The following is a 15,725-nucleotide window of genomic DNA, read 5'->3' on the forward strand; positions in this document are numbered from 1 at the left end:
TGCTTCCCATATGCCTTTATTTGCAATGTTACAGGACTTTTTTACAGGCACTGTGCGTTGGTGTTCCAGACCGGTTTGGATGTTTTTTCTGTATTACCCAATGACCGAGAGGTGTGGTGGGAGCAGGGAAAATCCCTCACAGCAACCGTTCCAGCTTCCAGGAAAGCAAAAGACATCTGAGAGCAACAATCTGCTTCTTCTGAAGCCACAAAGCAAGGAATCTGGTTTATAAACAGGCTTAAAAAATAACGTACATATATAAGAGCAGCTCAAAGCTAAAGTACAGCGGTAAGTGGTACATAGCTACGCATATCTGTTCACACCCTTTCTCCAAAGATGGAAAAGGCATGGCTTAAAAACTAAAAACACAGTTTAAAAAAAAAAAAGAAAAAAAAAAGATTCCATGCATTAAATTTTAGTGTTTTGTGCAATTAAAATGGGATGAAAATAAATATAACTTAAAAAAAACCCCAACCTTTTCCATGACACTAATGGAACAGAGGCAAAGTCTATAAGGCACTTCTACATGGGCTATTCTAGAAAGCCTGGCAAGGAGCTAAAACAGTGCAACCGTTTACAATGGCATCTGATGAGCAAAAGACACCTGTCTGGTGAGATATGAACTGAGTGAAACCTTAGGAAACTTCAGTCCTTGGGAAAGAGACTTGGCTGCAGATGGCTTGGTGGCCACCTCCTCCTCCTCATTGCTGCAAGGGAGGTCTCCCCCATCAAGGGTGCCAGACCCATCAAACTATGGCAGAGAGGCTCTGGAGCCCTGCTCCTGGGGAGTGAGACAGGACAGTGGGTTTGGGGATGGATGGAGCAGGTGAGGGATGCATGGCTGCCAAGCTCCTGCAGCATCTCCTGCGCTGCACGTTCCTCGACGTGAGGGCTCCCGGCCTGCCGCAGCCTCCCCTCCCCGGCAGCCTCTCCACGGATGACCTTTAGCGCACCAGCCTCGCCGCCGCTCCGTTCAAATGTTCCAGGAAGTTAAAAAACAGCCTCCGCCCTAAACAGGGAACTGGGTGTTTTGGCAGGAGCGGGAGCACAGGGGCCGTCACACGGCCCCCGCAGGCTGGGCAGCAGCACAGCCACAGGCAGCTCTGTGGAAAAAGGGGAAGGCACGGGGATGCCTGACCCCAGCTCTGTTTGCCAAAGGTGTCTAAGCTGGGAGCTGCCTTGCTACTGTAACCCTTCACCTCATGCAGATGGAAGTTACGGAGATGCTCAGGCGGGAGGGTCACCCTGGGCTAGGTGTGAGCATTGGTGGCACTATACGTGTGCTCAGCCGCTGACAAAAAAGACCGATCAACCTGGATGGCTACTTCAGGCTTCACAGTAGTCCTTTATAAGCTATTTTTTCCCAGCTAGGGAGGACTGGAGACCCCAGCTAAGGTAGACTGGAAGCAGTTCATAGCAGAGGAGCTGGGGCTCTAGAGAGGAGCCCAAAGTTTTGCTCACCAGGGCACCCAAGCATGGGGGACATGGGTGGGAAGCACTTGGCCATGGCAAATACCTGTGCCTGACTACATGGCTCTGCAGCAGGAGGGAAACTCTTGCCCCCCAGTGCCACTCAAAAATTACTGAGCAACCTCTACAAGATGTCTTGAACACAAATTAAACCCCAAATCTGCCTTTCTAGCAGCTCTGAAGGACTTGGCACAGCCAGCTGTCTGGGCTGAAAGGCGCTGGCAGAGACAGTAAGGGGCTCCCACTGCAGTGTCCTTCACCATCTCCACACCTCGCTCACACTCTCTGACTGCCAGAGGGTCCAGGGCACAGTCACTGAGTGTTTTCATCACAACCCTGATGCAGGAAGAGGCTCCTTCCTCCACCAGCCCTCTTAACATCAGGCTGAGCGAGAGACAAAAGCACGACAGGCGAAGCATGCACATGCCTAAGCAACCCCTCCGGGCTGCCAGCTCCCACTGACTCTGCAAAGCCAAGGTTTCAAGTTCAGCTTTGTTCTGGCAGGTTAGCTCTCTATTTACAAGGGGAGGTGGGGGGGAACAACCAAGACAACCTAAAAAACCCTCACAACAAAAACACATTAAATAGGGAGAGTATAGCTTTCAAATGGGGAGGGCGAGGGCTGGAAAGTGTCTTGTAGTGCAGTTCAGAAGAGTCAGTCGGGGACAGGTTGGGGGTAGTGGCAGAATCGGATGCACGGCTTTAATGCAAGTCTTCGCTCTGAGACAACTCTGTCAGGATCTGAATGAGGTTGTCCAGCCCCCAGAGGTAGCCATCCTCTCTGTTCCCTTCCACCCAGGGCACGTTGTGCTGGAGAACTTGTCCCTCTGGCAGTGGGGTGGTTTTCCCAAAGTCAATCATCCAGACTTTGGCTTGCTCCTGCTTGTCGTGAATGAAGAGGAGAGAGCTCCCAATTACCTGTGGAGAGGTGAGACCTATTAGTGGTGCTCCTGTTGCTCATTTTCAGCCCTCTTTGGGGCTTTTAGACACCTTATCTCAGGCTGCATTTCCAGGAGATGCTGCAGCAATTTTGCATGAGGAAAAGCAAGCTCTGGGTACCGCTGGTTGTGTTTGCACATGCAAATGGGGCATTTGGACAAGCTGATTTACTCATACAAATCCCAGGTCTTGACACAAGGAGAGAATCAGAAAAACACAGGCATGAAAGATAAAGATGTCATATTGGAAAATGAGCCAAGGTCCCTTAGCAACGAATGAGATGAACCGTTTCAGCCTTCAGATGGGGATTTTTTTCAAGGCTGGTTCTTTGTGATCTTCCTGTGCTCTTCACACTCCCCAATCCTGCAGACACCACCACAGGGATGGGGACACTCCAAGTACAAGTAACCTGCTGTCTCCTACTTCAAACACTATCCCATTACACACAGATTGCCTCTAGAATATCCTCCTGGCATGCAAGCACTCTGGGGGTGCAAGGTACAGAGCTGCATGCTCATGAAATTCCTTTTCCCTGAGTTCACTTGACTGCATCTGCTTTGAAGGGCTCTTTCACATCCTTTGGGGTATGATCGGCATTTGGGAAAATCCTGCAGAAAGTAGTAGCCTGGGCAAGCCTGGGGAAGCCAACAGGTGCATTTGGGCTCTGACAGAAGTCTCAAGGCCTGCTGCAGTGGGATGAGACCCCCACAAGCCCAATGGTCACCACACACAAAGCAGAGAGATGCTCAGCAGCTCAGCATCCTGACCCATCCTGGCTCACAGTCTCAGTCAGCCTGACAACCAACAGCAGCTCTGCTGTGGCTTCTCAGTGCTTAGGAAATGTGTAGCAGTATCAAGCCAGTCATCATTGTGCTCTTTTGCTTAATCTCCTCCTCCAGTCAGATTTTAGCAGGAGCTTCTACAGAAAAGCACCAATGGGTGTGTTTCAGAGCTGTCCCAAAAGAAAACTGCTTTCCAAATTCTCACTGATGTGCATGAATTGGTGAATTATGAACTCTCTTGCCCCTGTGTCACAAATAGGCACCTTGGTGACCAGAGTGCAAGGGCTGTAGCAGAGGTAATGCAGAGCACTGAGAGCCAGGAGTGCCCTTTAGCATGTGTAGGTACATGGAAGAGAATCCAGCTGGTGTCAGCCCTCCAAAACAGCAGCACTAAATGTTAGTGGAGACGCCCACATCTGTGCTATCAGCAGGGCTTAGCCTGAGATTTGCCTTTAGACAGGGGTTTTGAACAGGATGCATGTTTGCAAAAGCTGTGAAGAATTTACATTTTTCAGGAGATTTTTTCCTTCAGTGTGTTGGGAAAACGTCCAAGGTCCAGAGATGTGTATTATTTCTGAGAAATACTTATCTTCAGCTCTCCTCCTGCTAACCTTTTATGGTCCTCTCTTGACCAGGACAGAGCATTCTAATTTTAAGGAAAAACCTTTTGCTGACATTCTTCATTTGTGTGTCCTGGACTGCCCAATTCCCCTGCAGCTCCTTGGAGGAGCCCTGCTCAGCAAGGGCCCCATGGAGGGACACAGAGCTTGGCAGACCTTCTGCTGCGCTTCATTTCAATGCAGGATAGAAAGTTAAAGCTGCTGCTTTTTAATTTTTAAGAAGTGGAAACTCCTTTCAAACCGTCTTTGAAAGGCTGCTTTGTTTCTGTGTTTTCAAATGAAACCCTGGCACTTGGTTTCAGGGAGAATTTTGTTTCCTGTGTTGAACTGCCCTGAAACCCTGAGTTTTGACATTTCCCTTCCAACTGCCTTCCAGGCGCTGCCACCAGGAGGCATGGCCCCATCTGCCTTTGGCTCCTGGCAGGACCTTCCGTGTGTGGCTGGGGCTGAGGTGGCTCATGTGGCTCTGGATGAGGGACAGTGGACTCTTGGAGCTGTGGCTCCTGAACCCTGGGAGTCAAAGGTTCCTATCAGGCTCTTTTTTTTCCTACACCACACATGACAAGGATATGCACTCTCATGTTTTGTTAAGTAGATGCAATAGAAAAATTATTGCATTAAATTGTGGAGCATTTCAGTTCTTGAAATGGCCAAAAAAGATAGCGTTCCCTCCTTGTTTTCCTATCAGTGCTAAATCTTCACTATAGAAAATGTTGGTATTGTGGACACATGTTTCTGTATGAAATTCCTTCAAAAGGAAGAGTTTGTACTGGGGTACCCCAACCAGCTCAGGAAAGGCATGTTTGGGGTATCTGCAGTTTATGGCTATGTTGAAGCCTTGGTTTGATCATGTGGAGCAACTGTCAGCCAAATGATACCTGACATACATTCAAACAGACATTTCTCCTGAGAAAACCCCTGTGCTTTTACACTAGGGAATTTTCCATGTCATGAACAGCCTGAGTTCCTTCTAGGTCACTTTTAATCTGTTTGAACATTGGCTTCCAGTAGATTTGAGCACATGTCAGATGCATAAACATTGTATGTTATCATCTATATTTGCACATTAAGTATTGGATACACATATGAAAACACAGATATAAGAATAAAACAGCCCCTGGCTTTGACTTCTCTCCCTGGACAAGCTGAGATTAAACAGTTTGTCTCTCCAGGCAGATCTATCTAAACAGCAGTATTACCTCATGGCACTTGAAGAACGGGGATGTCTCCAGGGTAGCGCGGATACCCTTCAACCGGTTAAGGTAACTGTTCTGGAATTACAAAATAAAACACATATCCAAGCTGCAGGAAACCTACATAAAAACCATTGCATTGGGGCAGACAGGAAAATCACCCCTGTACCCAGTGTCCTCCCACAGACCTTTCCCTTTGGAGAGTGTCCCCTGGATCCTTTTTATGATCCACTTAACCTTTTGGCTTCTATAGCACGCTGTGAGCTCCTGTGGCTTTCAAAACTCAGTGGAAACATTTGCTTTTGCTGAACTGGTGCTTTCTGCAGAGTCTCCCTGCTGCATCCATTCTGGGAACACCTAATTCAGCAGCTGCTACTTTTTCCTCTCCCCTGCAGTCTCTTAATAGATCAACTCTTCACTTCATCTGTCTTCTTAGCACTCAGTCACAAATCACAAGACACTTCTGCAACTCTGTTACCAGCACTTTTGCAAAGCTGGTCCTGTAGAGGGAAGAGCTTTCACAATGGCCAGCACACAGGTCAAGACCCACAAGCCTGTTCAAGGAGCCCTGCTAATTGCTGGAAGGCACTGAAGATTCCCAGGGGGCTCCACTGATTTTGGGGTTTATATAGAAGAATTAAGCACAGGAACACACACAGAGCAAGTATCTGGGCACTGTACACACTTGCAAGGGGAGAGGTGGGGATTGCTGTATAAAAATGCACTGACCAAGGAGCCCCATCCAGAGCTGTGGCATCATGTGTGCTCCAAGTTCTTAGGGGGTAAAATGCACCCAGGCAAGTTCATCTTCAGATCCAGGAATAATCCCTGGGTAACTCTCGTGAAAGCAAGCATGCCAGTTTGAAGGAGACAGTGCCAAGGGCAACTCCAGCTGGAATCTTGCATTTGGAGACTTTATACAGTGCAGCTTATAATGGGAGTGCTTTGTCAAATAGGTTATTTGACACAGTTGGTGTAAATTGTTTACAGCCAGATCTCTTATTCTCCTGGCAACTTAGGGAAGCTTGGGAAATGCTGGGTGTGGCTTGCCCATGTGAAGTGTGCCTGGCACACTTCACCCTTCTGTGAGACTGGGCACAGGCAGTCTGCCCTGCCAGGATGGGAGCCCCCATCACTCATACTGGGGTACAGAGAGGGCTCAGGGTGACCACCAGCCCAGGGAGGAGAGACAGAGAGCATGGCTGCGACTCCTCAGTGGGTTTTGGGACCTAATCCTGGAGATCCTCAGCAGACTCAGAGTCATGTCAAGCAGTGCTGCTGCAGCCAAGTCCCCTCCCAGCTCTCCACTGCTTTCCCCTCACCCTGCACCAGGACGGTGTTTCTCTTCATCATTTCTCATGCTTTTTAAGAGATTGCTCAGGCTTCAGCCCTGCAGGCCAGGGACCTGATGAGGTGAGGCCAGGCTCCCCAGGAAATGCCCTCTCCAGGCAGTGTCCCAAACATCCCCCACTCACCAAAACGTTCCTGTTTCCTCTGGTGAACTCGCTGAAGGCCTCCATGACCTGTTCCTTTGTCCGTGTCTTCTTGAAGTCCCGGTTCACAGTGCCGTCCTCTTTCTTAAAAAGAAGGGACAGGAGTGAGTTGGATGGGGAGGAAGGGAGTTGGGGCAGGAGTAGTGTTTCTGCAGCCATGTGTGTTGCCAAGTAGGATGTGACTAGCATTTTTGGCAGCTGAAGGATCTGTTTGTGGAGCAGGGGTGAGCAGAGGCAGCAGGTCTCTGCTTGCACATCCCAAGTTATCCTACAGCCCCGATCCATTGTTCTCTACTGCAAATGGAACTCCCCATCATCAAATACTTGCCAAGGTCACTGGCAATGTGGACAAACTCTCCTCACAGACCTGGTGCTTGCTGCTACCAGGGGCTGGAGACTACCAGTTTCTGGTGTTTCTGTGCCCAAATGGCTTCCTATGGCTGCTGTGGCTGAGAATGGTACTGATACCAGCCCTGGACTGTCTCCTTGGCTTGGGGACAGCAGAGCATGATCATGATGGGAAAAAACTGAGTATGGATGGAAACAACATCTCAGGAGCAGGAACAAAACCGCTCCATGAGAAATCCTCTATGGACCATTGCAGCAAGGAGCAAGCCCCATGGCTGTCTGGCCTCACTGGTCCTTTGATAGACCATGGATCACAAGCCCTTCAAGGTAGCAGCCTGGCACTGAGATGCAGCCTTGTGCTCTCCTCCTCATTTCCCCCATCCTTGGCCTGCCATGGGAATGGCATGTCTTGTCCACTGCAGCGATGACACTCAGCCCTGGCCCAGAGGCTCCTGTCTGAATTTCTGGAAAGCTTTGTAGATCTCTCCCCATTTCCCTGGACCTTCTGGGGCTCTGATTTTTACATCAACTCGTTTCACTGTCCAGAGGGACTGTAAGACAGGCAGGTAGATCTCACTTCCTGGATACAGGGACTATTTTAAACCACGCTTGCTTTGTGCCCACAGCTCCATTGCAGGGCTCCATCCCACTGCTCCAGACAACTCGTTTGCACACAATAGAGCAAAAGGACAGGGGCCAAAAGACATCCTGTGGGCTGGGGAAGATGAAGGATGAAGGGGCAGAGCAGATGCTGCAGGGGAAAGAAGGAACAATGACATCACCTGCCCTGGAGGTTAGAGACCCATCAGGGAAGTGCCCCAGCACAGGGCAATGTGCATCCTCCTGGAGAGGGAGCCTGCTGTGGGCATGGTGGCCAGTGCAGTTTGGGGGAAGACTGAGTGCCCAAGGTGAGCCTGTCACCAAACCAACATCTGAAGTGCAGTTTGGGATGAATCACACAGCACATTTCAGCTTCCAGCTTGTGTTTTGTGTAAGCATTAACAAAGGTGGTAACAAAAGCAATGTACAAAAGAAAGACTCCAGGAAAAACTGTGTGTCAATTGCAATGACTGCACCCAGCTTCAAATCACCCTGGACTCAGCCTGACCATTGTGCCACAGGGTGCAAAAGCAATGCTCAGGGCTGGCAGAGTGTGTATTGGCAGAGGACAGGGACAACCTTTTCACTGGAGACTCTACGCTGCTGATAGACCGTGCAGAGCTGGGATCTCTGCTTTCAGCTGTGACCTTGCTGAGGATGCTCTGGGGGCACATGTGTGATGTATAGAGGAAGAGCACTTTGCTGCCATATGCCCCTCATCTGAGCCCTGACGTGGCAGCTCAGAAATGAACCCACCCTCTCCCAGGGGGACGATCGATATCAATCTGGAGAAGGGCCACAGCACTAATTTCACATGTAAAGAGCACAACCTTCCACAAAGCATCCAAGAAAGGACATGGACTTCTAAGCACTCCTAAAAATAAACGAAATTCACAGATGGCCTTTCAGATATGGCAGTCTCAGCTTCAGGAAAGCCAAGCAGCCTATCCATAGTGCTGCTCCCAGCATTACCCGCCTCCTGCAGTTTCCTTGCCCAGACAGAGGTTGCTGCCATGAGGCTGACAACTGCCATGACATTCACAGGTGTCCGAGCCCCGAGGGGGCTGCCTTCCACAAAGCAGAAATGTGAGGGGGGCTGATAAGGTCTATCACAGCCTCCGCCCCGCCAGCGATTCCAGCTTGCGCTGGGGCAGGGCTCGGGTCAGCCAGATCTCCCTCCAGCACTGCCTCTGGCCTTGGATGGGGCTTGTGAGCTGCCTGGCTTGGCAAAGTTAGGTGGAGGCTTTCCGGCCTGATTTTGGGACCCTGCAAACATTCCAACCCTGGGGAATGCCATCCCACGGCCTTGCTGCAGGCAATGGTGAGTAACACTTGGACCAGAGCAGCAGCTCAGGGGTGTCACTTCTTACAATGAGCCCCAGAAAGTTTCAACTGGGCCACCAGGGATCACTTGTGTTACTTTCAGCATGGAAATTTTATTAATAGCTACTGTTTCCAACAGGTTCAAGCTATTCCAGAAAGTCAGATGAATGTCATTATCTCCTTTTGTGCAGGAAAATTTCCATTTTAAAAAGGAAGAACTGGATCCTCAAGGCCACCTGGGAAATGGAGAGCTCAGTCAGGAAAGGGCTGTTATCCTCATGGCCAACCCTGAGCTCCCAGGCTGTGCTATCCAAAAGTCTTCCACTGCTCCTCTCCTTCCTATGACTCCTTTCCATACACCCAGGGTCAAATCCTGTCCTTCCCTCGCACTTCTCAGTACTCTCCTCTAGCAGCCCCCATCCATGGGCGAGGGGCAGGGCAGATTCACTGCTGCTCTTCACAGGGAGCATCCACAGCAAGAAATAAAACATGGGAAGACAGCCAGGGCACCGAAGGCACTTTCCCTAACACAGGAACTCAATCCCAGAAACAGGGAGAACAACAGGGATACAGCACAGCATGACCAGCCCTGTTGGAAAAAATGCCAGCTGTGAAACAGCATGAGCTGCTAATGCTTTAGCTTAGGGGAAAATAACACAGAAGCTGAGGGATTTAAGGAGAATAACAGTAATTAGAGCCTTGATCAAATTAGTCAGCCCCCTAGCAGCAGCAACAGCAGGAATACTGCTGGAGGCCAGCACTTCTCAACATTTTTCAATTAAAGGGCTGCTTCACCTCTTTGAAAAAAAATCCACTGCTCAGATCAGGCAGCTACTTGTTTATGGTTGGCTACACAGAGGTGCAAATCTCATAACTCCTTTATGGCTTTTATTTCCCTCCATGGTGTTTTTTGCCTCCCTAGGGATATGATTTCTTTAGGTTTTTTTTTTTTTTTTTTTTAACATTTTTAATTTCAAGCGCTTCACATATGACCTGCCCCTTAAACATGCCCAGACTGAGAAGCACCACTGGAGGCCAAGGATATATCATGATGGACTATAAATAGACAGATATTTCTGATCACATCAAGAAAGCAGGAAGAAGAAGCAGTGCATGGGAGCTTTAGTCCCAACTGTTCCCTCTTTTTACACAGATTCGTTTTATACAAAGCAGAACATCAGCAGTGGGATCTAGGCATGGGCTTGTCCAGAGCTGGAGCAGCTCACAGTGTGCTTATGGGCATCTACAGCAGGAAAGGAAGATCTTTGGGAGACCTGGAGATCTCAGGGAAGTGCCCTGACCCAATGTAGGCACTGCAGATAGCTGTTGTTGGGAGCACGACCATCAGCATCCTAGGCAAAGACACGGGATGGGCAGGGGCACCTTGCATTGCTTGCTAGGAAACTTTTGAAAGGGCTCAGCCCAAGAGCTGCTCCTGAGGCTTCTGAGAGCATTTAAGTTAGAGGTAAATGCACTGTGTCCTGCTGAATGAAGAAGGTGCAACATGCACAGAGCAAGAGACAACTCCCTTCTGTGGGTGGTTAGAAGGGTGTTAGAAGTAGCAGCTCTGAGTGACCCACTCCTGGTGACCTTTTAAACCCATCATCCAACTCCTGCATTTGTTTGCTGGTGAGGTGAAGGGAAACACTGCCAGGGAAATCTACAAAATCTGTGTGAGGCCTTTATCAGGGAACAGCTTAATTTTTTTTTAATTCAATCATTTTGACACCTCTATCTTTAGGCAGGACATTAGGCTACAGAGACCCAGATAGCCACTCTGGGAGAATTCTGCCCAACTCAGAGAAGAGAAAAATAATCTGTAATCAAGAAAAGAAACTCCTCCAATCAAGACACATGCAGATACTGAGCCATTGTTTCCACTAAGAGCAGGTGACTGCTCTGAGCTACTGTCTGAGCCCTCAGCAGGAACCCAAGCCTGAATTACTAAAAACACAACAGAGCTCCCCATGGCTGCCAAGCCAACACCATGCCCAGGCATGCAATGAAACCCTTGGCTCAAGTGTGATATTACCTTTAATTCACACTGGCTGCTATCAAAAGGCATAGGCCATTGCTAATGTTCATGCAAGCCAGACCTAGCTCTGTTCAAGGGCCATCCCAGACACCTTTCTTGCTGCAAAGCCTCCTTGGAGAAAACCTTCTGGGCTGGCTCATCTACTGGGGACACAGAAGCATCCCAGCTGGTGTCTCCAGAAATATGAGCACTGCTCTGAGCAAGAGCAGTCAGCAGGTTACATGTGCATGCTGGTGCTGACAGAAAGTGCACCTGTGTGTCCCATTGTCCCATTTCATAGGGCTCAGTTGCTGAATCTTCCTGGACAGGCTTGTAAACACAACCTCCTTACTGGCTAAGCTCACAGCTCCGACCGCAGATCGGCACACGTTCAAGCTGGGATTTGGATTAGTGGCTCAGCCCAGTGGCAGAGCAGAACTGAAAGCAAACAACTAATTTGAGTATTCAGGTTGGAGGATGGCACTTTGTATTTTGCAGGGAGGGAGAAATCAACCAAGCAGCTGATGTAATGAGATTATGTCTAGAACTGTCCTTTTGCATGGATGCCCTGAGCTCAGCTGCATTCTCAGAAGAGCAGCAGTGCCCTGGGTGAAGTGCCTGTGTGGTGGTTTGGCCGCAGGGGCTGGGGATGTGCAGATGTGACCCACTCTCACCACCAGCCTGCTGCTTGTGTACCTCTGTGAGTTTGGCTAGTGAGCACTCCCAGCAGCTGATCCCCTGCTCAGCACAGCTGGCCAGACTCACCTTTATCCCCTCGATCCTGAAGCCCAGCGTGGCGGTGGAGCTGATGGTCTCCCTCCACTGCATGTAGCGGGGCTTGGTCACTGCCCGCAGCACGTTCTCCTCCTCAGTGGGGGCATCGGGGTCCACCTCAATCATCTTCTGGTACATGTCCTTCCTCAGGCTCGGCTTCTTCCGGGCCTTTATCAGCTCCTCCTCCAAGTACGTTCTGCAGAGAGTGAGGGTGTATGAGCAGGGCTACCACATGAGGTGCCTTATACACACTGACAGCCCTTACCCCAGAAATCAGGCTGATCCAGGATGGCTGATCCCTAAGGAGTAGTGCAGCATAGGAAATAATGGAGCAAGCCTCTTTGTAGCTGAATTGATCCTGATTTAATTATCACTCCATCATCAACACCCAGTATTTTTTCAGTTCATCAAGGAACCACAACCAGTCTGGCAATAACATGGGAAGTAATTTCTCACAGGTGCTCACAGGCCTTGCTGCTGCCACCCTGGCAGCCTCCTCGTGCCATCCCTTGTCCTGAGGGGCCCATACCCCACTGTTCAGGAAACCTAAGCTCCCACCTGAGCTAAGCATGGCTTTCAAGATATGCCCATGAAACTGCGCACATGTTCTGGGAGCCAGAATTCAAGGCAAGAGGGACATTACTGTGTCCCATCCTTCAGCATTAGCTGCTGCTCCCTTTGTGGGTCAGCCAAAGCTGCTCCCATGCATCTCCTGTGCTTTTCCATCCCCTCTAGGCACCATGAGGGCTCCGCCTCACCAGATGCTAAACGGGGTGTTTTCACACAGGGCTGTGAATTTTGCCCAGCAGAAGTCTGCTTCAAGTAGACTTCCTAGCAAAAGCCTCCCCTACAAGATGAGCACAGGAAGGGATACAACCTTGGCCAGGTGCTGACCACCACCCCAGGTCCACAGGGTGCAGCCAGGATAGGGAAATGGGAGAAGATGCAAGGTGCAGAGAGTGCGCAAAGACCTTCGTATTATCCATACTTCAGAGAAGCATCCCTCTGTGCCAGAGCACAGTGGTGGAAAAGTTCTGCACTCTGGCATGCATAAAACCATCATCCACAAAGTAATACTTCCTGCAGCAATAATAAACCACCACGGAATTCCTCTTGCAGCTCCCAAATCAACCCTGGCTCAGCCTGAAAAGTGTCCAGGCCCTCCTCAAACAACCCACCAAGTTGGGTGAGATGTCCCAGCAAAACAACACAGGAATGACCTTATCTGTCCCTGTTCTACACTTCCCACTAGCCATGCCCACGTCTGAAGAGGGACAGTGCCCTCTGCCCTTGTCCTTTGTGCCAAAATCCCAGCAGCAAACGTGTGGTTCACCTCCAGAACCAAGCAAAACTAACTGGGAGAATGCTGAGTGGTCTATGTGGAACAGTGTTCCTGTGTCCCACAAGGCAAACCTTTGCTTAGGGCAGACATCCCCAGGCCATCAGCCCCTTTGAAAAATACTGTGGGTAAAATGAAAGTCTTTGGCTGAGATCACCAAGCCCATGATTTTGGTGCAGATGGAATAAAACAGCAGAATAAAGCAGCAGCATTCTCAAAATGCTGCTCACAGTGCTCTGAAAGCTAGAATTTCTTCTTATGAATGACAGCTCACCAATGTCTGTGGCTTGGTCCTCCTCATTGCCTCAGGCTTGTGCCAAGGCTTAAGAAAGACAAACTTTTGTTTAGGAGTGATTGGAGTAGGCTGCCACATCCCAAAGCCAGGTTGGCATGAAAAAAACCAAACCTGTATCTGCCTGACATCAAGCTGTTGGCTCAGGTTTAACAGCCCTGAGGTTTAGATTATTTGCTCAGCCATGGGGATGCCCCATTCCACAGCATTAATTCCATTCATCCTCTCACCAGCTCCTCCCACAGCACCATCTTATTTCAGGATGACAATGCTCAGCACATTTTCCCCCTTGCCTGAGCTCCAAAACCCCAGGTACATAAATCACTTGACATGTGATCTGTGCATGGGAGGCTTTCTTCCTCCCAGAGGCAGCCACAGGAGCACCTGGGCAGCGTGTCCAGCAGCTTTTCTTCTGGTGGCTGCTGTCTGGGTCCAGAGGGAGTCCTGTATCCTTCCCACAGCAACATGTGTGTGCCAGCCAGGGCCACACGGCTGTGCCGGGCCCTCTGCCCTTCTCTCCACCCCTCCGGTGGAAAGTATTCCCCGCCTTTTCCCTGCCGACAGCCCGGCACGCCAGTTCGAGTTTCACATCGGGATTCAGGAGGGGAAAAAAAGATTCCTCCCTCCCACAGAAACCATCAGCTTTTCCAGCAGCGCAAGCGTCTCCACCATGTCTGGGCTGCGCCTTTGCCAGCGAGGGGGATCTCAACCCTTCGTGCCACCAGCCTGCTGCACCCCCAGGGCCGAGGGGTGGCCTGAGGCTGCTCCAAAAGTGGCAGCCGCCTGAGGTCACCAGCCCTGCTCACATCTGCTCTGGGACACCTTTGTCAGCTGTGGCACAGCTCACTCAAAAACTGCTGCTGGCCAAGTGGCTGTAGCCTGGGATCCTGATGGATCTGGAGAGATGGTTCTCAAGGAGGACACGGGTAATATTGCTCATCTGTTAGGAAATATTTCAAGAGCTTTGCATGAAAGGCACTGAACTACTTAGCATACGCATTTTATCCCTCCAGTGCACATCGGAGGAAAGGCTGAGCAGAGGGAAAATTTCTTGCTCACTGAAATTGTGCCTTTCAAGTGTCTTTATTTCACCCCTCTGGCACCCTGGGCAGGATCTCCTACCCCCCATCCTTTGGCTGTGTCGTCACATGGCAGAGAGACCCTTTGAGTAGCTACTGTGCCGTTCCCATGTACCCAAACCCAAGCAGAGTGCTCTCACCTCTGCCACAATAAACCTTTCCCAGCATGCAGGACAGACAACAAGCAGAGAAGGAAGGAGCCTGGTGTATCCTTTCCACATTCAGGTTTCCCCATGGCTCTCTCATGGTATTTGCTGAGCTTTACCTGAAGACAGGTGAGCCTGGTATTCTTAATTGTGTGTTTCAGGCAGTTTTACCTAGGAGATGTATTTACTTTTGAGTATCCCTTCTTAAACTCAGAAAACACTCACCCCAGTGCCACTCACCTGACCCCCATTTTGCAGTCCATAACACAGGGGGAGTCAAACTCAGCCAGCAGATCTTCCATCTGGTTGTATCGCTCCCCATCCTTGACTACATCTCCGTGGTAGGCAGGGACATAGGGCTTCAGGACATCGTTCATGAGGCGGTCGAGGCACCGCTGCTCCGATTCACAGTGCTTCTTCAGTATCCTGCCATTGGCTGCTGCCTTGAAACTACCTGAGGGTGACAAGGGACAATGTGGCTTTGCACGGAGGGGGGATGATGCTGTGCCTTCTAAAACAGGAAAGGTAGCCCAACACCTTGGAAGCACCTCCATTTACACCTGCACCCAAAGGAGTCCCTACAGTCAGGGACTGAAAAGCTCAGGTTGCCAGAGGTTTGTGACCAGCACCCCAAAGAAGGCAGAGACCTGTCCTGCAGCACACATTTGCTTCACACCCTCTGTGCACTTCTCAGTAAGTTCACATCTTTGTGTCTGTGTCATGTGTGGGGCAACTTTGTGCTGGGCAGCATCACCCACTTTGCAGTGGCTCAGGAGGTGGGCCTGGCTCTCACCCAGAGCACCCAGCTCTCTTCTGCCTGAGGAAAAAGCAGCAAGAATACCTGCTGGCCCAGGGAGATTGAAAGCCCAGAGCCCAGACCTTCACATTACCCTCACTAACATTTAGGTAAGACACTCTGCTGGGCTAGAGACTGAGAGCTGCAAGCTGTGACACTCATGCAGCAGCCTAAAGAAATTCAGGCCAACCAAGCTCATTAACCTGGGATAACCAAGGGCCCTGCCACCACTCTGTCCCTCCCCATGCTCCGTACCTGCGTGTCCCGCTAGCTGGATCCAAGGGTACTTCTTCTTGAAAGACATCACAAACGGGGACCAGTGCACCATATTCTTGATCTTCCTCCATGACTTGCTCTAAGGGAAAAAAAAATCATGAAGGTAAATGCGATGTTTTAAGCCTTTACTGTCTGTAAAGTCACTTCAGGCAGCATGCAGCTGTTTTGGACAGGGAAAGAGGCACCACAGCCAGCGCAGGATGGAAGCAAACAGAAAATCTGCTCTTTTCCCATTGTGCTG

At 50.1% G+C, this 15,725-nt stretch overlaps 1 protein-coding gene across 3 annotated transcripts in view; it reads right to left on the reverse strand.

Moving 5' to 3' along the window:
- The window catches only part of ITPKB (inositol-trisphosphate 3-kinase B), a 70,229-nt gene continuing 54,504 nt past the window's right edge, over positions 1–15,725 (reverse strand). For all 3 annotated transcript variants that reach the window (XM_086870392.1, XM_086870402.1, XM_086870389.1), the window contains 6 exons: positions 15,464–15,563; positions 14,653–14,866; positions 11,548–11,752; positions 6,480–6,581; positions 5,011–5,082; positions 1–2,388 (listed from right to left, as the gene is read on the reverse strand). In XM_086870392.1, coding sequence (XP_086726518.1) covers positions 2,173–2,388; positions 5,011–5,082; positions 6,480–6,581; positions 11,548–11,752; positions 14,653–14,866; positions 15,464–15,563 — 909 coding nt within the window. In that variant the 3' untranslated portion in view covers positions 1–2,172. The remainder of the gene's footprint in view (positions 2,389–5,010; positions 5,083–6,479; positions 6,582–11,547; positions 11,753–14,652; positions 14,867–15,463; positions 15,564–15,725) is intronic.

The sequence above is a fragment of the Cyanistes caeruleus genome, chromosome 2 (genome assembly GCF_971803275.1).
Source record: "Cyanistes caeruleus chromosome 2, bCyaCae1.hap1.1, whole genome shotgun sequence".
NCBI lineage: Eukaryota > Metazoa > Chordata > Aves > Passeriformes > Paridae > Cyanistes > Cyanistes caeruleus.